Source organism: Haliaeetus albicilla, chromosome 26 (assembly GCF_947461875.1).
Source record: "Haliaeetus albicilla chromosome 26, bHalAlb1.1, whole genome shotgun sequence".
Classification (NCBI taxonomy): Eukaryota; Metazoa; Chordata; class Aves; order Accipitriformes; family Accipitridae; genus Haliaeetus; species Haliaeetus albicilla.
In genome coordinates this window covers 11,684,070-11,705,911 of record NC_091508.1, presented here as the reverse complement: position 1 = coordinate 11,705,911, position 21,842 = coordinate 11,684,070, and the positions used below count along the sequence as shown (strand labels likewise).

Genomic DNA, 21,842 nt, shown 5'->3' with positions numbered 1-21,842 from the left:
CTCCTGAGCTGAGGTGGCAGGGGATGGAGCAACTCAAAAACACATCTTCAGGTCAAGAAGGCCTGTACTAGTTAGCGGTAGAAGATCTGTCATGGTTTTATTTGCAAATCTCGCTTCTCCCTTTTTTTCCTCATCCTCTACTGCAGCCAATCATGGTAACTTCCTGCTCACGGGCGCTTACGACAACACTGCAAAGATCTGGACTCACCCCGGCTGGTCCCCTTTGAAAACGCTGGCTGGTCACGAGGGAAAGGTGATGGGACTGGATATCTCCCTTGACGGCCAGCTGATAGCGACCTGCTCCTATGACAGAACCTTCAAGTTGTGGACAGCGGAGTAGCTCAGAGGTGCTGCCGATGAACTGGAACAGAGACGTTAATGGCTTTGAACTAAGACTTGCTTTTTTTATATTAAAGAAAAAAAAGGAATCGGCTACTGCAACAGGCATTATGGCAGCTGTAGTCACTGGCTGGTCTTGGGTTGAGGTGGTTTTGAAGCACCTGAGTTTGCCAGGGCTTAGCTGGAGTCAAATCTTGGGTGATGTTTTTCCACTTCTTAGGACTGTTTTTATACTGCAGATACTGCTGTCTGCTGTAATTTGGAGATGATCCATCTGCATTCACCTTCCCTTCCAAGTTAGGCTCCCAGATTTTCTCCAGTCTTTTTCAAACACTTGTAGGTAGCCACACAACACCTCGTCTTTGGTGTGGTGTTTAGCCTCTGTCAATACCCTTCTTACCTTCCATTTTCCAGGATCCCTTGGCAGGAGTCTGTGGCTTCAAATTTGATTTGCATTTAAAGAAAGAATAACTAGCTGTCAGAGTTAGAGGAGCATGGTACCCTGCTTCCCCGGCCTCTGCAAAGGTAGTTTCTGAATGTGGAGGTCAGCATCCCCTTTGTATTCACTCACAGTAGATGTTGAAGGCCAGAGAAATTTTTCTTTTCCATGTACCTTTTCATGTCCTAGCTCATTGAGCTAGGTCTTGTGATCTTGTGAACCAGGTGTTTCAAATCCATGTAGGCATCTCCTGGTTGAGTTTTTGCTGTGTGTCACCTGGGATAATATGAAGAAGGCTATTTCAGTGTAGGATTGTCTTGTTCTAACTTACACTGTGGGGAGCTTTCTTATTTGTTGTTTATTCTTTAAATTGAGGTTTTGCAATTTTTGTGTTCTGGAAAATCAAAACATGTTCTGAATGTGCACACTAGCCCCTGGGTCTGACTAAGGAATGGAGAAATTACAGATATTTCACAACATAGTTTGATTTCTGTCTGCTATCGTAAAAAACCTTCAGGAGAAAAGAGAAGACCCATTCCTTTCCCTGTTGCCAGCTGGAGAGCAGCTGTCTGTGCTCCTTGGGAGTGAACACAATTCTGTTCTGAACGCTTGCAGTGCAGTTGGAGATCGTGTTTAAGAAAAACAAAAAAAACCCCACAAAAAACCCAAACCCACTCACAAGTTACTTCTAGCAGAGTGTTGTGGGCTTTCTCCTCCTTTCCAAGTAGTGTGGTGGCATATGCTACATGCTGGGTGCTAGCTCTTATTTACTCCCAGGGAAAATCCTATGGGATGAGAGGCCAGCAACTAACAGAAAAATATTTAATTGCAGTCTCTTGTATAAGCCTAGAGGTACCCAGCTATGTGTGCTCAAGCTGGTTCTTAAGCATCTCATAAAGTGTCAGCTAAAGGGACTGTCTGAGCCTGGCAGCGGTGCAGGGGGCTCCCAGCCCTGCAGCCACGACAACCCTCCCCCTGGGTGTTTCTCATCAGGTTGCCATTCATGGGACAATCCTGTCCCAGCAGTCACCCAGCAGGCTCCCACCTTTCCAGTTGGCTTGGGATGAAATTTTAGACAGCAGTGAATGTTCTGTGTTTACACTCACATTGTTCCTGGGATATAAATCCCAGTGCAGGGTTTCTGTCACACCGTCTTCAGCTCCACTCAACTGGAGCAAGGGGAAGGAGGCCAAGCATTCCCTGCCCTGTGCCCTGGCACCCTTCAGTGCTGTTCCTTGGCTTCTCAGCTCATCTCCTGTTCCCTTAGCCCCCATCATGTGCAGCTAGCCTGCATGGAGGTCTTGTAAATTAAATGCATGAGGCTTGCTCAGGTGTGAGAACTGGGCCTGAATGCATCCATGATTTGGCTTTTCTTCTAGACAGGTCTAGTGCCTTCCTGCACCAACCCCCAAACTGAAACCAATACATCCCCCTGCCCCACTGATCACACATCACGGCTCCACAGGTGCAAGGTCTTCTGGTGCTTGCAGTCAGGGGAGGCTCTCGGTGAATCCCATCCCCTCGCAGGGCAGTCTCTGCTGGAAAGGTTACTGTGGTCAAAACACTGCCACCTCTGCCAGCGCCAGGTCTGCACAGTCACTCAGCTGGAGTACGTGAATTCCTGAGTTAAAACTGGCACAAAGCAGCGTGGAGCTGTCGCAGGCGGCCAGCGAGGCCAGCGGTCCCGATCCGTCGAGGCACAAGGTGGCCAGGCAGGCTGCGGAGGGAAGAACGAAGTCACTCGGGACACTTGGTTTGCTGAGATGAGACATGATTGCGCTTCCCTCCCACTTCCTGGCTCTGCCCATGTGTGTCCATCTGCTCACCTGAGGCAGGTGAGCTGCACCCCTCACTGTCCCGGATCCCCACATCCAAAGGCATCAGGACCCTCCACCCCTGTAAGCTCCACGGAGGATGTCTGCATTGGCCAGTTAGGCAGTGGCCAGCTAACAGGGATCCAGGCTGAGGTCAGGCTCTCCCCCTTCCCTGGAGAGGAAGCAGGGATAGATGGACAGACAGACCCCACTGGACAGAGCTGCAGGGCTTGCGTGGAGGCATTCGCAACATGTCTTTTTCTCCCAAATGGCTTATGGTCCAGAAAATTTTTTCCTAGGGTCTGTGCTACACTCAACATGCAGTTTTGAGAAGCCTCCAAAAGGGAAAGAAGATCTACAGTATCTAGCACCGCATCAGCAGTACCCTGAAGCAGTATTTGTGTAGAGATACCAACCCCATGCTGAGCTTCTAACAGAGCTGTGTGTGGCAACTGCCTCTCGTGGTGACTTACACCCTTCCAAGAGCAGCTGAATTAAGGCTGACCGCTGCGGAGGTTACCCAGTTGTGAACGCAACAGGATCAAAACAAAGCTGCTGCCAACCCTGCAGCCATCTTGGCATGCGCAGGCACCAGGGTGAAAGAAGAGGTAAGTGAAACAGAAGATGAGAGCTTTTCTGTGGGAGATCATCAGGTTTCTATTTTCATCCCGCGTTAAATAAGTGCATTTGGAGAGGTGCTTAGCTGCAGGGAGTGTCTAATGCTGATGAGTTCTACTGCTTTTGGTGCCCATCTGTGAACCTGAACTGCTTCCCAAGAGGTCTTTGCCTTCTGCAGAAGGCATTACTAACAAGCCTGCTGCTCTGGCAGGGCTTGGCAGGTAAATAGCCTTTGTGTCCAGCTAGGTGAGGACTCAGCCTTCACCAAGTACTCCGGCAAGCGGGGTTAACCCCAAAATGCCCACGATTCCCTTTCAAGAGATGATCAAAGTGAGGGCAGCTGCTGACCAGCCCTCTATCCTCCAGCACAACTTCTATTCTTTAAAACTTTCCACTTGTATCTGCGGAAAGCCCTGGAGTTCCTCTGTTCTTTTTTATTTTTATCATTTGTCCTTTCATTGCTGAACTTGGACATATCTTTAAAAACCATCTTGTCATTACTTCCTTTTAGTTTAGGAAGGACACCCATCACCTCCAAGTTACGCATCCAAACACCCTCCGCTGGAGAGCAAGCAGAAGCCCCTGAGTTTGATCTGGGGCATATCTCCACCCTGCCGTGCAGCTGGATTAGAGTAAACCCCAGACATTTCAGGCTTCATTGTGCCCATTACCACTGGGAGACAAAAACAAAGGAAGCAGTTTTGTTATCCCAGGGTAAAGCACGCTGAGTGGGCAGGACCCTTCCCTACCTCTAGTTTCTTGGTCCCAGACCTTCACTGTGCTGTCATAGGAGGATGTGGCAATCCTGGGGGTGAGAGCTGGGTCCCATGGAAGGAAAACGCACGAGGTCGTGGTCTGGAAATGCCCTTTGTACTCGCACACTTGGTTCCTTGTCTGCCGTAGGTCCCACAGCTGCAAGGCAACAGGCAGCATTTAAAGCTCAGGCTCTGTTACTGTCACTCGCCAACACGGAGCTGTTTTACAAAGAAAGGAAGATGGGTTTGGATAAAGAGCTCCTCACCAATCCTCAGAGTACAATTTCTACTGCCTTTGTCCCCTGCTTGTGCTCGCAGTCCTGGAGAACTTCAAACACCAAAGGATTTTCACCATCTGTGACTATTTCAGCACATGCCCACACCTATTAGAGCTGCTGGGCTAAGACTGTGCGGGCAGATAATGATGGCTCCAGCCTGCTCCCGTCCTCAGCCCTGCTCTCCCTAGGATGGGATGGTCTCATCCTCTTGATGCTCACACACAGGGCTGAGAACCTGCAGGACTGAATCCCTGGTTTGGAAACACCTTGAGCAAGGGGTCCTTTACAGGCTTTCTGCAAGAACTTTGTGCTCCTGGATGCCGTTACTGAAACAAAATCCCAGTGCTTTAATTGGGAAGAATATCTGCTCAGATATTCTCTGAGTAGAAGACTTACCAAAGGGACAGGCAGGAAGACACTAAGCTCTGGCCCTGGCTGGGGAACACCAGCATAAGGCCAACTCAGTGGGAGCAAGCAGATCCTTGGAACACTGATCTGCTGCCTGCCGCCCCATGCTGTGAAAACTGGAGAAAAAAACCCAGAAAAAGCAGGAATTGCTGCCCAGCAAACTCACGGTCGCCTCGCCCCCCTCCCCAGCGGAGCCGCTGCTGCTGCTGAGGCAGTACCGCCCGTCCTGGCTCACGTCACAGCACGTCTGAATGTGCCGCTTGGCTGGAAACGTGTGTGCCACCTGCAGCTCCCGGCTGTCCCAGATCCTGGAAGGAAAAGGAGTGGGGAAGGGGGACTCTGATGCTTCATTGCCATGATGGGCTTCCGTCCATTCCCTCCCGCACACCCTCGCTGCACCCTCACGCTTTGCCCTTGCTGCCATCCCTCATGGGGCAGTTCCCCTCCTTCCCACCAGCAAGCCAAATTCCCAAAGCTCTCACTGCATCCTTGCATTTATCTGTTGTGGATCAACCTCTAGCCAGAGCAGCTGTGCTTTCTTTTTTATAAATTATCCTTTTTACCTGCAGTCACCACCCAGTGCTGCTTACAGCCATGGGTGTCCCCATACTGTCCTCCCCTGGCAAGAAACCACGCTCCCAGACCCAGGTGAGCTGGAAGGTGGCTTCTAGCCACCCCAGTGGGGTACGGGAGACCAGGCGGTCATGACAACCAACCAAAGGAACAGTCCCTTGTGCACTGGCCTCTTCCATAATCCTCACATGCCCAAAGCTGTAACTCCCTTCTCTGTGGCCACACATAGAATTTACCTGATTGTTTTATCCTCTGAGGTCTGGATGACGTAAGGCTCCCCAGGAACCCAGCACAGATGTGTGACCTGTGGAGAGGAAAGGATGAGCAGAAGCCCACCTCTGCGTGCAGCCCAGGCTGGTGTCCACCTGCAGATACGCAGCCACGGAGCTCCCATACTCTCCCTCCTCATGTTATCAATTAATATGTATAATATGATTGAAATAACCAGGGAGCTGTTAAAGTCCTGTGTACAGCCCCTCCCCCATCAGTTAATATTTAAAGTAGGGAAACAATAACTAGACATGATTTAGGGTTTAGGAATAAACTATTAGACAATGGGGCTTTGTAGATAGGTAGAATGTTTATGTCAGAAAAGATAATAGATTGAGGTCTGATCAACAAACCTTGAAGAACCACTTGGAACTGCCAAGATTATGGAAGAAGTAGGTAAAAGGTAATTCCTACAGGGCGAGAGCACGACCACTGACTCATTGACCATCTACTCAAATGATACCACCTACTCAAAAGAAGACAATGAAGGAAGAAGATAGAGTCTGCGCACTAATTTACATGAGAGACGAAGAAGAAAGAACCAATAATTCAGGGAAATAATAATATGTATTACTTAAGTACATAAAAGTGGGAATTTTTGAGACAAAGGTGTGCTGTCTTGAGATGGGCACCCATTCACGTGGATCAATGAAATTAATTTAAAAATACCTCAACTCTGTCTTATTGGCTTGCATACTGGGTAGACGAACCCTGTTTGAGGGACAACACTCGTGCTGGGTTGTGAGCAGGAAACACTGGATTAAGCTTCTTCTGCTTCCCACCAGTGCTGCTCCCCTACCAGGTGGTTACTGGGGGTTATTTGCAGGCAAGGAGGTGCCAACAGGACACAGAGCCATGGGAACAGGGTTGCCATGGGCACCAGAAGATGGTATCCATACCAGCTCCACTGCTGGGCTGGTACAGAAGGGAATGCCCCCACTGCACAATGTGCTTCCTAACAGCTCTGAGTTAGAGCATTAGTAACTTGCCGTATGTCTCTTGATATCTTTGTGCTCCTGGATTTGTTGTTACCTGGAGGAAGGAGTAACCAGCCTCAAGCTTTGGTCTCCCCAGGTGCATAGGCAACCTGTGCAGTGCCTCAAGGGCTTCCTGTAGCACCAAGCTCAGCGCAAATTCACTCTACACGGCTTCATGTGCGAAATAACCGAGTAGGCAGCGAGATGCCATGATAGGATGCAAGGAACCACCGGCTCCTACCAGATTCCTGGAGATAGCAGTTCTGCCCAGGCACTCTCCGGTCTCTGTGTCCCACTTGCACACGGTGTTGTCTCGTGAACCCGTGCACAGCTGGGAGCCATCTGCAACCACAAGTTAACATAAAAAAAGTCATGAAAAGTCATCAGGAAATCCCTGGGGAATGGGAGCACGTTGTCCCTCACCTGGGCTCACAGCCAGTCCAGTAACAACCAGGTCATGTCCTGGGAAGTGCTGGCTTGGCCCTGAAGTCCCATGAAGCTCCCACATCATCACCGTCTTGTCCCGGGATGCACTGAAGACTCTGTTTGAGTCAAGGGCAGAGGTGACCTGCCAAGGACAAGATGGGAGAAGCCGGTTAGCCTCCTCACCCAGCCCAGCTGTGCGCAGGGAGAGCACAACACTCCTGCTGTCGTGTCAAAGCCCAAGATGTGCAGAAACGTGACTGGGGAGAGCCTGACCTTCAAACTCTGTTTTGTCCATGCTGCATATGCACATGCCGGATTGCCTGACGCTCACGCTGTGACTCCTGCTCACCTCTGCTCTGCCGGATCCTGGCCACAGGCAAACCCCGATGCAGCGGAACTGGGAAAAACTGCTCAGCCTGAGTGCGATTGCTGCAGCCTGTATTGTGGCCGTGCATGTCATGGTGGGGAATGTCAGGCACCTACAGTGTGTGACCTGCTAGCAGGACCCATGTCCTCTCAGAACCACAGAGCTGGATGGTGGATGGGTGTTCTTGGATCTTGTTCTCAGAAACTATTAATTTTGTGGGACAAACTTCCATAAAAACCCCAAAGAGCCCAGTGCACAGTTGCTTTGAGCATCAGGATTAACCAAGCCCCCTTTGTCCCTCCAATACCCACAGCACAGGGGACCCACTGGGGCTGTCCCCCGCCAGAGGTACACCGGCCACGCACGCATGTATACACCCCTGCACGTTTGCTCTCCAAATAGTGGTTTTGGCTTTATAATCAGGATGCCAGAAGGAAAATTAAAGCCCCACTGTTCCCAGGCATGGCTGATTTGTAGAATAATGACGAGACTGCCGGAATGAGACCTGAAGAAAAGTGAACAGCATCTCTGAATCAAGAACTTAACCTAGTAATTCATCCTGAGTTTTTGCTACACAGTCTCTTGGAGGGGAAAATAAGCACATGTCCAAGCCTCCTGGAGCCCTGTTTAGTCTGGATGCAACCACTCTGTGCTGCTTCCCTGGACAGTAAAGTATCAGTTGGGACCTTGGGAAAAACCTAAGGCATTCTGGTCCCTCCTTCTGACGGAGCAAAGCGAGCCCTCTGTGGATGACAAACCATCGCTCCATCATTACTGGTTCCCCAGCTTCTGACAGGTAGCAGTGCACAAGACCCCACCTCACTCAATCAGTTTGTGCTCACCTTGGTGACCTCCCGCTTGTGCCCGATGAACCGCCGCAGCACAGCCCCGGATCTCCAGCAGCAAACAGCCACACTCTGCAGAGGAGCATGGAGAGGCAATCAGCAGCGGCAGCTACTGAAGGAGGATTACACACTTTCTTGCATATGTTTTACTGAGACCCATGCACAGTCCAAGCTCGGAGAGGGAATGGGTTCTTCTGGTTTTGAGCTCCTACAGTATATGCAACTGTCTATAGACCCCAGGTCTATTGCCAGGTAACATAAGAGAAGGGCCAGTCCAGTGACTCCAAACCTGGGTGAGAGCGTTTGATGTGATCTGAGCTCTGGAGAAGGTTATAAAATTTGATTCAGTGTGCTTCAATGTGTGCTCTCACTCTAAGCTCCTCTTTCTAAATTCAGGAACTGACAAAGTTGTTACCAATCACAGAAATGTTTAAAACTCACATTTAAACCTTATTTTCCTAACCTGTCAATACGTTTTCCTGCCTGTGACTGTCCTTTGTGCCCCGTGGCAGGGGGTACCTCACCTTATCCCTTCCTCCTGACACACAGAGGTCTGGTTTGAGAGCAGCCACAGAAGTGACGGCATCAGTGTGCGTGGGGCCATGTTGCTGAATGGCTTGAACAGGTCCTGTCCCTTCCACGGAGCTATCGGCCCTGCAGCAGGCAGAGAGACAGCGGCGGGAGCTGCAGGGCGCTGTAAGGCAAAGTCAGGGTGCTGTTCCCCAATGAGACCGAGGTCTGGGAGATGGCACCACTGGCTGGGCTGGAGAGTGACAACGTCTGCCTTTAGAAAGCCAAAGAGAAGCTGTACATGGACAAATGCATCTCCTGGACTAGATGAGACAGTCAACCTATTCCACCTCTAGAGCTGCTAAATATTTAGCTGTTTATTCACTGCACACTGGTGCAAAGAAGAAAAGAAATGTTGATCTTACCAGCCCCCACTTCCACTAACACCTTTCAGGCTCTGCTGCTCTCCTTTGCTCTGACACCAGCCTTGCCAAGCATGTCGAGTCCCCCCTGCTGCCACCCTCTGCTCTCAGCTGATCTCCCACCTTGCTGCCAGATACCAAATTATTTCATCTTGCTGATGAAAGCTGATGACAGTCTCTGAAGAGACAATGAAGCGGTTTGGATATTTGGGCCAAACAGCCGCCCCTGGAGCTGTTAGCCTTCAGAGCTCTGCCTTAGCCATCACAGAGCACGACCACCAGACACATTTACATGCTCGGCTACATTTTGAATTTCAGTCCCCTGAAAAAGCTGAGCAGACTTTAGAAGCGAGGGTCGAAAATGAAAATCTGACTAATACATTCAATAATGAAACTAAAACCACGTGCTTGCTATATTCTCTGTTCATGTGCTGTTCTCTATTCACTCCCATAGCTGGTTTATTAACTTAAGACATGATCATCTGGGGTTGTTTTACCTATATTTGGAGGTGCTGAAGCTGATTTTACTCTGCAGTTTCCCCATAGCCCTGTGGACAAGCACGGCTCCCACTACAGCCAGCAGCAGTGAGCATCACATCAGCATCTCGGGCACCTGCTGCTGAGACACAACCTGTGGGTGTGGAGATACAGCATTACTGGGAATCCATAGAAGTTTCTGCTTGTTGCATATATGGGATAAGGTGCTGATAACACATTACCTACAGCTTAACTTAATTTAGAATAAGAGGAAAAACCTCAGAGGAGGGGACATCTGGAGCTCCCTTGTCAAACCTTTTGCTTAGAGCAGAGCCAGCTTCTGAGGTGAGGTTACTGGGACCTTGCAGGTGAGCTTTAAAAATATCCAAGCTTGGTGAGGCCACAACAGAGATGGAGCTACTGCCTATAATTCTTCTAGCGCCTTACACCTCCTCTGCTCTTGACTCCCCTATTTTCCAGAGATTCCAGTCTCTAGACTGGTGAATGCAAACACCTTCATATTGAAGTTTGTACAGCCAGCTGGTGGGACTGTATGTTTAGACCAAGATAACTGCAGTCACAGGCAGCCCAAACTTAACTAGACCAGCCTGACTTAATGTAAAGCTTGAAGTGGTCTTTCCATAGGCTGAGGAACTCTCTGGGAACAGCAGCTTCTATGTCCCAGCTGCAACCCCAGGTCCAGGCTAGACAAGACCATCTTGATATCCCAGATGCATTCAGCAAAAAAATACTTGCTGTCCAGGCTGAGACCACCCTGCCCCGTCCCAGGGCATCCCTCACAAGCGGCATCATGACAGCCAGTCCCCGCATGAGCATCCGTCTGGGTGCAGGAGCCTTTGGTAGAGCAGGGCTCAGACCGAGGCAGCATCAATCCCTCTTATCCTCACAGGTCACAGACCAAGCAGAAACCAGTTTCAATGACAGTGAATTGCCACATACAGTAATTGGCTTCTTCTTAGCTCAAGACACACTAATTGGATTTAGCCTGTGCTAGGTGTATGTTAGCATTCCCATCTTCTGGGTCAGTAGTATTTTGCTAATAAAAATCAGAAAAAAACCCCCACCAGCTTGTTCCAGCAAAGAAAAAACCTGCTTCAAGGCTCTGCCCACAAAAACTTGAAAACAAATACTGGAAGCACTAAGCAAGAGGGGTTGGGTTGCTACAAACATTCCCTTTCTAATTTTACCCTGACAGCCTTTGTGATTAGCAATTAGTAATACCCAGTTAATCTCCACCTGTTCTATCCATGAGTTTGCATGTTCAAAAGATGTGAAGAATGATAAATCTCACAGTTGAGGGGCAGTGATAATTCAGCAATTTACTTCTTTCAATCAGACTGAGTGTCCACATTGTTTTAGTACACTAGGAAAAACCATGATTTTTCTTTGACAATGGGAGAACTCTGGAAGTTGTTTCTCCTGCAAAACAAGATTCTAGGGAAAAGCTAAGACGTAAATTCTGATTTTTTAATTAAGATGATTTCTCTGTTTCCCAACCAGCAGTTAGTTTCCCCACCCATGTGGTTAATTTACACATGCAGTCACCCCTACCTGCACATCAGCTCAAACTGAGCTGGATCAAGGCAGAGAGCCGCTGGCAGCCGTGGGAGGCTGCAAGGAAAGCGGGAGGTCTATCTTGTATCTAACTGTGTTCTCCTGCCTCTTGCTCACTGCAAAAAAAGAGTTGATTTTTCTGAATCCTGAACGAGAACAGTAGTTGCTTGGGCAGGATGTTCATCTGAGGTTTTACTACCTGCCAGGCTTCCCTGCACGTGTTTACCATGAACCTGGTCCATCACAAAGCTCACTGATAACACAGGGATCCTGCAGCACCTGATCCATACAAAGCTACACCTTCAGAAGACTGAATGTGATGCTGGAGGATCTCCTATCCTCCCTTCCCCCCAGATATATTGCTTAAGAGAAATCAAAAACATCTTTTTACTGAATTGTTTTTAAAAAATAACCCACACTGCTGCCTAAGCCCGATCAGGCACTGCAGTGAAATCCATACCGTGGAATAAAGGAAGTGACAATATCCACGGCAGCAGGCACGGAAATCATGGCAGAGCTTTCTCCCCATTTTCATGGGGTGTTAAACACCCCGTAGAAGAGGGGTGTTTAACCATCTTTGGGGAGGACGCAGGGGCAGCCCCGAGCCCCTACAGCCGGGGGTGGCCCCACGGCAACGATGCAGGTCCCTACGGCCGGGGGTGGCCCCACGGCCACGATGCAGGTCCCTACGGCCGGGGGTGGCCCGGGGGTGGCAGACGGGTGCACCCCGGGTCCCTGCAGATGGGGGAAGCCCCACAAGTAGGATGTGGGGCAGCCTGGCGGGTGCAATACGGGTGCAGTCCGGGTCACTACAGCTGGGGCAGCCCCTGGGAAGGGTGTGGGGCCAGCACAGCTCCCTGTAGCTGGGGCAACCCCCTAGGAAGGCTATGGGGCAGCCCCTGGGAAGGATACGGGGACAATATGGGTCCCTATAGCTGGGCCAGCCCCGCAGCGGGACACGGGGCGGCCAGCCCAGCCCCGGGAACCCGCCGTGCGGGGCCGCCCCCGCCGCGCACTCACCGGGGGCCGGGCCGGGCCCCGCAGTCCCGTCCCGTCCCGTCCCGTCCCCGCCGCCCGGCTCCTCGGCGGCGGCCGGGGCGGAGCGGAGCGGTGTGCGCGGCCCGGGCGGGGCCGCCGCCGCCCCCGCGGCAGGTGCCGAGGCGCAGCATGGCCCAGCGGGGCGGGGGGCCGCGGCCGCGGGCGCTGGCGGAGCGGGCGGCCGACCTGCGGGTGAGCGACGGCGGCGAGCGGGGACCGGGACCGGGACCGGGACCCGGACCCGGACCCGGACCCGGACCCGGACCCTGCCCCGAGGGGAGCCCGGGGCGTGTGGGGCTGCCGGCGCGGCGCGGGGGGGGCGGGGAGAGGGACCGTGCGAGGCTCTGGGATCGCCTGGGGAGTTCCGGTGGGCCGTGGGGGTCCCTGGCGGGGTGTGGGGCTGTGTGAGTGGTCGCCGGGGGGAGGTGGGTTCTCTGTGGGGCCCCTGATGGGGTGTGGAGCCATGCAAGGGGTCCCCCGTGGGGATGGGGGCTGTCTGTGGGATTCCTGGCAGGCTGTGGGGCTCTGTGGGGGTCCTGGTGGGGTGTGGGGCCGTGTGAGGGGTCCCCCGTGGGGAAGGGGATTCTCTGTGGGGTGGTGCACAAGGACCCTGGGAGGTGTGGGGCCGGGTGGGGGCTGGCTGGGCAGGCTGAGTGGGGGGCTTGGGGCCGCCATCGCCCTGTTGAGGCCTGCTCGCTGCCCGCCACTCTGTGTTCCAGAACAAGATCGTGGACCGGTGCGAGCAGCTCCAGCTGCAGAGCGCTGCCATTGCCCAGCATGTGGACGAGGTGTTGCCTGCCAAGGACCAGGGTGTCCTGGTAAGTCCCTGCCCCTTCTCCCAGCAGAGCATGGAGCAGAGCTGGCCCCACATGCTCACCGTTCCCATCAGAGATTCTGAGCTCGCAGGGGGTTCATTGGTGTGCGGGGGTTGTCCCCCTCCTAGCCAGCTGCTTGTGCGAGTGGAGTGCCAGGATGCACCTGCAATTCCTGCTTCACCTGCCTAAAAAATGTACACAAACAGTACATTTCTTGGTGTTACTGTACAGCCATTGAACATCCTGCTAGGACCAGTCTTAATGATTCCTGATTTTAATTGTGCATTGCTGTCACCAAGGACAAAAGACAGTTCTGGTGGTGGCTCTGTTTCTTGCTAATAGCAAATCCAGGAAGATCCGCAGGGGGATGGGACTCTGGTCCTTCGCAGGTTGTCACTTAGGTACCAGGGTTAGGCCAGGAGGCAGTAGGCAGGTTTGGGACTGATTGTCCCATTTACCTCTGCTTGCCTCGTGATGATTACTGTGGCTTGGGCTCAATTAACAGAGTAATCTTAACAGCTGAGCCCACAGAAAGCCAGCAGAAGTGGTTGGTGCTCTTGTTGGGGCTGAAGCAAGGCTGCTATTTGCCCTCTCTCCTTGCTCTGGCAGAACGCAGCCAACGCGGCGCGGGAGCTGGTAATCCAGAGGCTGATCTTCGTGGGGAATGCGTGTGAGAATGAAGAACAGCGGTTGCTGGAGAAGGTGCACGCGGAGGAGGAGCGGGCGCACCAGAGCATCCTGACCCAGCGGGTGCATTGGACTGAGGCTTTGCAGAAGCTGGCTGCCCTCAGAACCTACCTGGTGGACATGATCACCAACCTGGATGACCAGGGCTTGGTGGTGAGTATTGCTCCTTGTACCAAGGGACAGGTCAGTCAGCCCAGAAGTGCCCTAGACTTTTTATCATGGATATTATGGGGCTTAAATACAGTGTTCAGCAGCTTGCTGCACTGACAGCAAGGAGGCAGAGTTGGACAGGACCTACGTTTGCAGGTCTAGTTCAAGGAACCTCCTTTACTTGGTCCTGACAAGCCCCCCTGGTTTCTTGGTGGTTCTGCTCAGCCCAATGCTGCTTTTGCTTGCAGTGAGGTTCAGAACCACGCAGGCTCAGGTCTCCAAGCTCTTGGCTGGAAGCTGCCAGCTCAGGATGGCTATGGGTTGAGAGCTGCTCTACAGCAGTTAATTGGGCCACCAGTTTTCTAGTGTTCTGTCTAGTTTTAATCAAAACATGACCCTTGGGAGCACCTGCAGCTCTTCTTGAAAGTCTGCCCTGTTGTCTGGCATACTTTTGTTTGGGATATTTACCATGCAAAGCAGGCCATGCTTCCTTTTGCTCAGTTCCTTTTCTGGCTATTAAATTGTCTCAGTTTACCCAAGCAATTCCTCTCATTGTAGATGCGAGCGGGTAGGCATTGCACCTCCTCTTCCTTGCTTTTAGCCTCTGCTTGCCACGTGTAACTTTGCGAAGAGCGGGGCAGCAGCTCTGCTTGGAAAACAGAACTGATCCTACGGACAGAAGGTAGATGGCTGTTCCTTTGTGGGAAACACAGCTTCTGTCCTGCCCCAGCATCTTACCTGGCTGGGCTGTGGCCTCACTGTAGAGAGTAGAGGTTGGAGGGCAAAAGCCATCAGATGCCCGTGGCAGAAAACTGTGAGACCCTCAATTTGTCCTTTTATCCCATAGTGGAGGGGATATAGGGATCATACGTTCTCCACCTTGGATCATTGGTATTGGTATTTCTGTCTGTTGGGAATCGATACGTGTCGTGTCACAGGAAAGTGAAAGGCATGTAGAGCACCCTTTTGAGAGCAGCTCATGTTTGAGCAGAGATCAAATATTTTCCTACCACTTTGCGAACTGGGCTGTACCTTGAGAATGCACCATTGCCAGTGGGTATAGAAACAAGTGGGACTGATGACGAGGTTTTCTGACTCTTGGCTTAGGTCCTCGGCAGCTTCACCCTTCATTGAAAGCTTTGGGGTTTGTTTGCTGCACGCACAGGATGTTCTTGCAGCGTGCCCTAACGGGGTGGGGGAGGAGGGGGGACCTCAGGGGTGGGGTTTTCACACTCTGGGTAAGGCAGGGTACAGCGGTAAGAGCTCCCAGATGCAGACAGGCTGGTCTCTACCAGAGGATATGGAGTCAGAGGTGTTTTTTTGTGGGTCCGAGACTTTCCACCTGCCTCAGCTCTCCCATGTTTCCCTTGTGCCAGACGATCCAGCTGTACTTGCAGTCTCCTGCTGTCACACCGCTTGCACGCACAGCAGAGTGGTGGCAGGCTCTGTCTGGATGCTCCCATGCCCTTCTCGAACTATTTGTCACCCAGCCACCCAGTCCCACTGGCGCAGCAGACAATACCCCTAGCTAGATGTAGAAGATGTATCGCCCTCAGCCATTTCCACTTGTTCTCAGAGTCAGGGAGTGGAAAGTGCTGCAGCTGAAGGAAATGGATGTTGGACACTCCCCCTGCTCCCCAGGGCCAGCGCTGGGGAGAGGAGCGGTTTCTCTGGGTCGGGAAGGAGAACAGTGTTCCCTGGGTCCCAGGTTTGTTGTGCCCCAGCCTGTGTTTGGGATTTTATCTGTGGGGATTTCAGCTGTGATGACTCTTTCTCTCCTTGTCCCCAGCATGCAGAACAAGACATCTTTGAGAGGTTAGTACCTGGCTGCTCCTGGTCCTTTCCCTGACCCCTGCTCCAAGCTTGCCTGCACCCTCCGTGGCTCCCACTGTGAGCAGAGTGCCATTGCTCAGGCAGCAGGTGACACCCCCTCTTTCCTCCCTCGTGCTGCTTTTGTTGAGGACAAGGACAGAGCACAGAGATGCCAGCGTGGCCTCTTGTCTCTGCTTCACCCACTGCGCTGCAGCTCAAGATGGAGGAGTCTTGGCACCTAGAAATGCTCCATGTGCAATATCTCCCTGGAGGCATGGCCAGATGCGCTACCCCTTGCTTATGGGAGACCTTCTCCAGCTCTTTAGTAAACTCTGCAGGGCTCCCTGGGAGATGGAGCAAGCCTGTCCCTGTCCTGTTGGCAGGAGGTAGGATTGTCTGCCTGGAAAGCTGGCGTGCTCCATGCTTGGGGGGGCTGCTGGCACAGCATCGCCCAGAGGGGCAGCACACCCAAGCTCCACACACACACTGCCTCCTTCCCGGACAGAGAGATTGCATGGAGCGGAGAACCAAGTGCAGGTGTCAGCATTTCTGACAGTCATCATCACTAACTTTGGGCTGCCCCTTCCTTGAGAAGGTTGCCCCAAAAAATGGGCAAAAAAAAAAAGCCCCCTTGCATTTTTACAGGCATTTGTTTCCGTGGCTGCTGCAAGGGTGCTAGCTAGCACTGGTTGGACTCTGCTATCCAGAGGACTTTCAGGGGTATTTTTGCCCAGAGCCTGCCCGTAGAGTAAGAAATCGGCCGCAGCACATCACCAGCAGCCAGTGCCAGAGCCTTTAATTACAACCATGAGTTCATGTGTGTACTGCTGGCCACAGGAACCCAGAAAATCCTCAATCTCCTTCCTATGCTGTATGAAACCCAGAGTCCCGGCTTGCTCTCCTGTTGTATCCCCCTGACAGCGAGCCTTTGTCAATAAGAGTCTCTCACTGCAGCCTGTTCATTGTGCTCCTCTTGTACCTTGACAGCTGTTCTCAGACGCATTTAATCTGTGTCTGCTGAGTGAGGAGGCCATTGACTCAGGCTGCTGAGATTGTATTTTGAAACACAGGTCCTTTCAGAAGGGACTGTAATCAAAACAAACCGAAAGTACCACTTGGGAGGAGAGTTTGTCCAGAAACCCGTGGTGCAGTTTCTCTGTAGCAATTGTCCCTCTTGCAACTGCTCCAGCTCATATTTCTGTCATACTTCCTAGTGATCTTAAACACCTCCCAGCATTGGTCAATAAATCGTTGTATTTCAAAATAACTCTTGTGTTCCTTTGCTAGGACAGAGGTGGCTGAAGGAATCTTGGAGCCACAGGAGTCCCCGAAGTTAAACTTTAATCAGACCTGTGTTCAGAGTCCACTGCTGCATCGACTATGGGCCTCTGCTGTTCTCTGCTGCATCGCAGGTCAGTGCCTTGCTCAGGTTTCACGCTCTTTGGGGATTCCTGCATGCTCATTCACGTTGTGCCCAAAGAAACACCCTGATGCTGTGTCCAAACATCCTGATGCTGTGTCCTGCCAGGGACATGGGTCATCCTGCCCTCCTCTGCTGTCCCAGCCCCTGCTAGTTGCTTGGAGCCCCCCACCCAGCTGTTTGAGAGAGGGGACAGGGGCTCGAAGCAGCTGGTTGTGGCTAAGAGGAGACCAGGGGTTTGAAAAGACTGTGCCATTTATTGGCTCTGTTGATTAACCTCACTTGGTTTCTTTTGCTGTTTCCTGGGTCACTTGGTGACAGCCGTGAAGCTGATGCTGCCGTAGGAATCTCTCACAGAAATTCCTCTTTACCGCATTGGCCTGCTGGTGATTCTAAAAGAGGGTAAACTCACCCACGTGGCGTCTGTGAGACGCTCTGATGTGCTGGAAAGAGAAGTGAGTAAATGCAGTAGCTTTCTGATCATGAGCTGAGATTGTGGCTGTGCACGAGCTGGTGGTTTGTTAGAGACATTTGTGATCTGGTTCAGCTCTTGCTGTACAGCTGAGGTTGCATCGGAGGCATTCGTGAGGCCAGTGATGTGGTCTGGGTACGGTTTTACCAGCTTGGTGTTGGCTCTGTTGAGCAGGCAAAGGCATTCTTCTTCCGGCTGTGATCTGCTCAAATTGCTGATTGTGAAATGTTTGCTTTTACTCTTGCTTCCAGGCCGTCATGAGAGCATTTCAAACATATTTTTTGTTCCTCAAAGGTGGCAATATCCTTCACAATTTGAAAACATTTGTCCCGTGTGCCACCTTGTAAACAATCCCTGGGGTCATCTTCCCAAAGCTTTTGGATTAACCTTTGATTTTTGCTCATCTCGCACTTGATGCTGATGAGCGGTTCAGTTTTTCCCTGTTTCCAAGTCCCTCTCCGAGGTATGCGCTTCTGGCTTTTATTGCTCATGTGTTTTCCAGTATTAGCTTGAGAATCTGCGCGTACCGGACAACACCGTCATTTGTTTCTTCTGCTGCAAACTCTGGTGTTGCTTTCCCTTTGTGATTAATTTCCTTCTGTTTTGAGCCTTCGAGTGGTGACAGTGATGCAGACTCCTGCAGTTGTACACTGGCAAAGTTGCGCAGGTTCTCAGCAGATGTTCAGAGCTGTCAAAGAAACCTTTCCCTAATTCTCTTTGTTGTGACAAAGTTTTTTTCTGGATTTCTTTCCCAATAGCACCCTTGTCAAATGTAATGACTCTAAGGCATTCGATCCTAGCAGTGGGTCTGTTGGTGCTATTATTACCCTCTGGTCTGGTTTGAGTTTTTTTTTTGTTGTTACATTTAACGTGCCATTATTGCATGCTGAGGATGCCTGCCATCTCCTTGCTTACCTCACTAGTCCATAGTCCATCCAGGACCTAGCCTTAGAGCTTTAATATTAACTGCAGCGGTCCTAGCTTTTGTTAAGATGCAGTAATGTTATGTTTCACTTGGTGGTCCCTCCTCCCAAAGGCAGTTGAATAGATGGCAGTCTTATTTATTTGCTTGTAAAGAGTAAATTCCTAACCTTGATGGTTTGCTCTGTAGCCTCTCAAAAACTTGGAAACCAGCAGGCAAAAGAACCCCCATTTCACCCTCAAAAATAAACACGATTCCTTTGATGTCTTTACTTGGCATCCAGGCTTCTGTATCACTTACGTTTGAGGTTGGCAGCTTCTTCCTTAAACCGAGAGATGATGTAAATCTCCTGGCACCACTCTGGGAGGGATCTCAGTTCATGGCCACCCGTGCTAGTCCTGCTGGGGGGCAGGAGAGTGGTAATGCTGGCTGATGGAGGCTGCGGGGGTGACACAGACTGAAGCTGTCCCAGCTGGCTGAGACGTTGGGCTGCTCCGTGGAGACCTTCTGCACCAGGGACCAGGCTGGGTCTGGTTTCTTACTTTGGTAGAAAATCTAGAAACTTTGGTAGAAATCTAGCTACGAGGATTTTAATTTCAGATGTGTGGGTTTGGAAATGGGAACTTGGATTTTTAAAAGTAGTAAAACGTGCTGCAGCTAACACATACGTACTTGACAGAGATGTTAACCATGTTAATTTACCTACTTGGCATCCCTTGTCTCTCTAAAGTGGCAAGGCCACTGTACACAGAGAAAATAGATTTTGGGGTGAGATGAATTCCCAGTGGAATTGTTCATCAGAGTATATGGGAATATCTGGAGGGCAGATTTAATCATGACAAAACACTTGTCTGTGTGGGAAAATTTGTTATCTGAATTACTCTGCTGTTACTCTGCCAGCGCTTCCCCTCCCTCAGATACTCTCCTGTAATCATAATTCCACAACGAAGCTACGTGGGTGTCATTGGGGTGATATTTCCTCATGCACATGATTCCCGTACATGAACACCAGAATGCAACCCTGTACCTAGGTTAGATGTGTGTTGCACAATATGAGGTTTAGTGCCCTTCTTCTGTCAGAGGAAGATAAAGTCTCATACTGCTCCATTTTCTGTGAATTCTTAGCAGTGTTTGGCTTCCTGGAAAGTCAACCTACAAATAGGCAGTGTGGGCAAATACAGCTGTGGAGACCTGTGGAGGGCACAGTGTGGCAGGCAGGTACGCTGCAAAGCATTTGGCTGCTGCTCAGTGAAATAAATCATCAAATGAATGAGGTTGTCTGCTTCAGCTGCAAGGGGATGCTGTCTTCAGCTCCTCTTTCTGCTCGCTGTTGCCTGCAATAGCTTCCACCTAATGTGCAAGCGTGCGTGACACTTCCACATTGTCTAAACTGATAAATCAGCCTCGGTTTGTCTCCTGCCAGGGAGCACCAGGGCAGTTGCTCTTCTAGGAAACCCCTCGACCAGTGCTGCTGCTTTTCAGTGCCACTCGCTGGTAGGAGGGATGCTGACCTGGGTCTGCATAGGTGCTGGAGCAGGTCGGGCTTTGGGACCACCCCACTGAGGCTGCAGCGTAATGGTTTGATTCTTTAAGGGCCTCATCCTGCCACGTGCTGGATGCTGAGCAGAGGGTGGTTGGGAAATGGCTGGAGCAGGCACGATATGGTAGAGCTCTTGCTGGTGGTAGGGCTGGGAGAGCAAATGACTCACCTGCTCCAGCCTTGTTTCTGTGGTGGTTTAAGACCCAGAATGAATGAAGTGAGGGTGGGGGAAGGCAGGGCAAGGAGGGGCACCTGCAGGTAGAAACTCGCTCTCCCCAGGAGCAGGTGAGTCAGCTGGGCATCAGCCTTATCTCTTTGCTTAGTGAATTTACCGAGTGAGGGAAACACCTGTGCAGTTATTCAGCCCTCGCAGGCAGTCTGCAGACCTGCTGAGGGGTCTCATGGGGGGAGCATGTGGCCAGGGCAGGGCGAGCGGTGCTGGGTGCTGTCAGCCCACGGGGGCAGGCATCCTCCGGGCCAGCCTGGCTCTCGCCCCAGGCTGCAGCTCGCTGGGTTTGTGCTGTGGCAAAACCAAATCAAGTCATGGCCATGTTCATCTCTAACGCCTGGTGCCATCTCCCTCCGCTGCTCTGAACAGCTCACGGTGGGTTGATTAATGACTTGGGCTTTATAAGAGGAAAGGGATTTCCCCTGCCCAGCCCTCTCTGTTTCTCCTCGTTCCTGTATTACCAGCTTTGCAGGTTTTCTGCAAACAGCTGTGCCATCCTTGCGCAGGCTCTTGACTCACCCTGGCTGTGGGAGGAGTAGTCAGGTCCTACTCACCCACAGTGGGGGTGGGAAGGAATGGGGGCTGCGGTTGGGGTCTCTCCCAAAAGCGGGATGAACCAAACCTGCTGAGTTCTATTTTGTGGGGATTCAGGCCAGGGTTGGAGTAAGATAAGCAGCATCTTCTCTGACTCTGCAGGACTTCTAGTGCGAGGGTGGAGAGGTGTCTGGTGAAGTCTGAGCTTTGATGAGTCCCTGCGTTGTTCTGGCCCTCGCTTGAGAGGGGAAGCTGCAGGGAACTGCTGTGCTGGCACCCAGCCCGAGCCTGAGCCCCTAACACTGTGTCATCCTGGAGGAGCAGATGGGTCTGCAGGAGTGATGTGCGAGGACAGGGCTGTTGCGATTGTGTTTCTGATGGCCATGACTTCTTCGGGTGGTTCAGGTGAGGGCCACTGAGTCAATGCTCACCGCATGGCTTCTCTTGCAGGCTCACAGGAGATTCACATCGATGAGAAAACTGTCAGCCCCCACCTCAGCCTGTTGGAAGACAAGAAAACCCTGACCTTCAGCCCCAAGAAAGCAAAGGTGGACTTGGACTGCCCTGAGCGGTTTGACCACTGGCCCAATGCTTTGGCTACTGCGGCTTTCCACTCGGGAGTCTGCGCGTGGAAGATCAGCGTGGAGAAGAGCTGTGCCTACAAGCTGGGGGTTTGCTACAGCTCCCTGCCACGGAAGGGGTCTGGCAATGAAGCCCGCCTGGGCTTCAACACCGTCTCCTGGGTCTTCTCGCGCTACGACAAGGAGTTCAGGTTCCTGCACGCTGGGCACCCGCAGGCGGTGGAGCTGATCAAGTCTCCGGCTGAGATCGGGGTGCTGGTTGACTTTGCAGGAGGGGAGGTGCTCTTTTACGACCCCGATTCCTGCACCATCCTCTTCTCCCACAGGGAGACCTTCACAGAGCCCCTCTATCCTGTCTTTGCTGTGGCACACCAGAGCATCTCGCTTGTCCAGTGAGCGAAGCATTGTGCTTACTGGGGTAGGTGAATATACAGCTGTATATACAGTGACTGTATATACGCTATACAGTACCTTTATGGGGGAAAGGAGCCCAGACAGGGCTACTGGCTTTTGTACAGTGGTGTTCAGACAAGACCTGCCTTCAGACTA

General features: G+C 51.7%; 3 protein-coding genes across 5 annotated transcripts in view; 2 read left to right on the top strand and 1 right to left on the bottom strand.

Annotated features, from left to right (window-relative positions):
• Positions 1-441, top strand: part of PRPF4 (pre-mRNA splicing tri-snRNP complex factor PRPF4) — an 8,460-nt gene extending 8,019 nt beyond the window's left edge. Inside the window, exon 14 of the mRNA XM_069771066.1 lies at positions 147-441. Within this exon, the coding sequence (XP_069627167.1) occupies positions 147-340 (194 nt within the window). The 3' untranslated portion in view covers positions 341-441. The remainder of the gene's footprint in view (positions 1-146) is intronic.
• On the bottom strand, positions 79-12,182 carry WDR31 (WD repeat domain 31). Of its 3 annotated transcripts, XM_069771071.1 has the most exons (11): positions 12,114-12,182; positions 11,091-11,209; positions 9,539-9,672; positions 8,634-8,763; positions 8,107-8,181; positions 6,895-7,039; positions 6,713-6,813; positions 5,461-5,528; positions 4,818-4,959; positions 3,960-4,122; positions 79-2,495 (listed from the first exon to the last, which is right to left on the bottom strand). In XM_069771071.1, exons 3-11 carry the CDS (start codon positions 9,583-9,585, stop codon positions 2,335-2,337), a joined length of 1,032 nt encoding a protein of 343 aa, XP_069627172.1. In that variant the 5' UTR covers positions 9,586-9,672; positions 11,091-11,209; positions 12,114-12,182; the 3' UTR covers positions 79-2,334. The 3 variants fall into 3 exon arrangements, with proteins under 3 accessions (XP_069627172.1, XP_069627174.1, XP_069627173.1); XM_069771073.1 differs by lacking the exon at positions 11,091-11,209 and having other exon boundaries at positions 12,114-12,172; XM_069771072.1 differs by lacking the exon at positions 12,114-12,182 and having other exon boundaries at positions 11,091-11,473.
• Positions 11,913-21,842, top strand: BSPRY (B-box and SPRY domain containing). The gene is made up of 6 exons (XM_069771067.1): positions 11,913-12,323; positions 12,851-12,949; positions 13,556-13,786; positions 15,573-15,598; positions 16,883-17,007; positions 21,163-21,842. Exons 1-6 carry the CDS (start codon positions 12,015-12,017, stop codon positions 21,687-21,689), a joined length of 1,317 nt encoding a protein of 438 aa, XP_069627168.1. The 5' UTR covers positions 11,913-12,014; the 3' UTR covers positions 21,690-21,842.

What these genes read in the sequence shown, in the direction of transcription:
- WDR31 (XM_069771071.1), bottom strand. Translation starts at nt 9,585, where the DNA reads ATGGGGAAACTGCAGAGTAAAATCAGCTTCAGCACCTCCAAATATAG. An exon ending in CTGCTATCTCCAGGAATCTG is followed by an intron (nt 5,529 to 6,712) that starts GTAGGAGCCGGT and finishes TCCTCTCCACAG; the next exon opens with GTCACACATCTGTGCTGGGT. An exon ending in CTGGGACCAAGAAACTAGAG is followed by an intron (nt 2,496 to 3,959) that starts GTAGGGAAGGGT and finishes TTCCCTCCGCAG; the next exon opens with CCTGCCTGGCCACCTTGTGC.
- BSPRY (XM_069771067.1), top strand. Translation starts at nt 12,015, where the DNA reads ATGGGTCCCTATAGCTGGGCCAGCCCCGCAGCGGGACACGGGGCGGCC. An exon ending in AGCGGGCGGCCGACCTGCGG is followed by an intron (nt 12,324 to 12,850) that starts GTGAGCGACGGC and finishes TCTGTGTTCCAG; the next exon opens with AACAAGATCGTGGACCGGTG. An exon ending in TGGATGACCAGGGCTTGGTG is followed by an intron (nt 13,787 to 15,572) that starts GTGAGTATTGCT and finishes CCTTGTCCCCAG; the next exon opens with CATGCAGAACAAGACATCTT.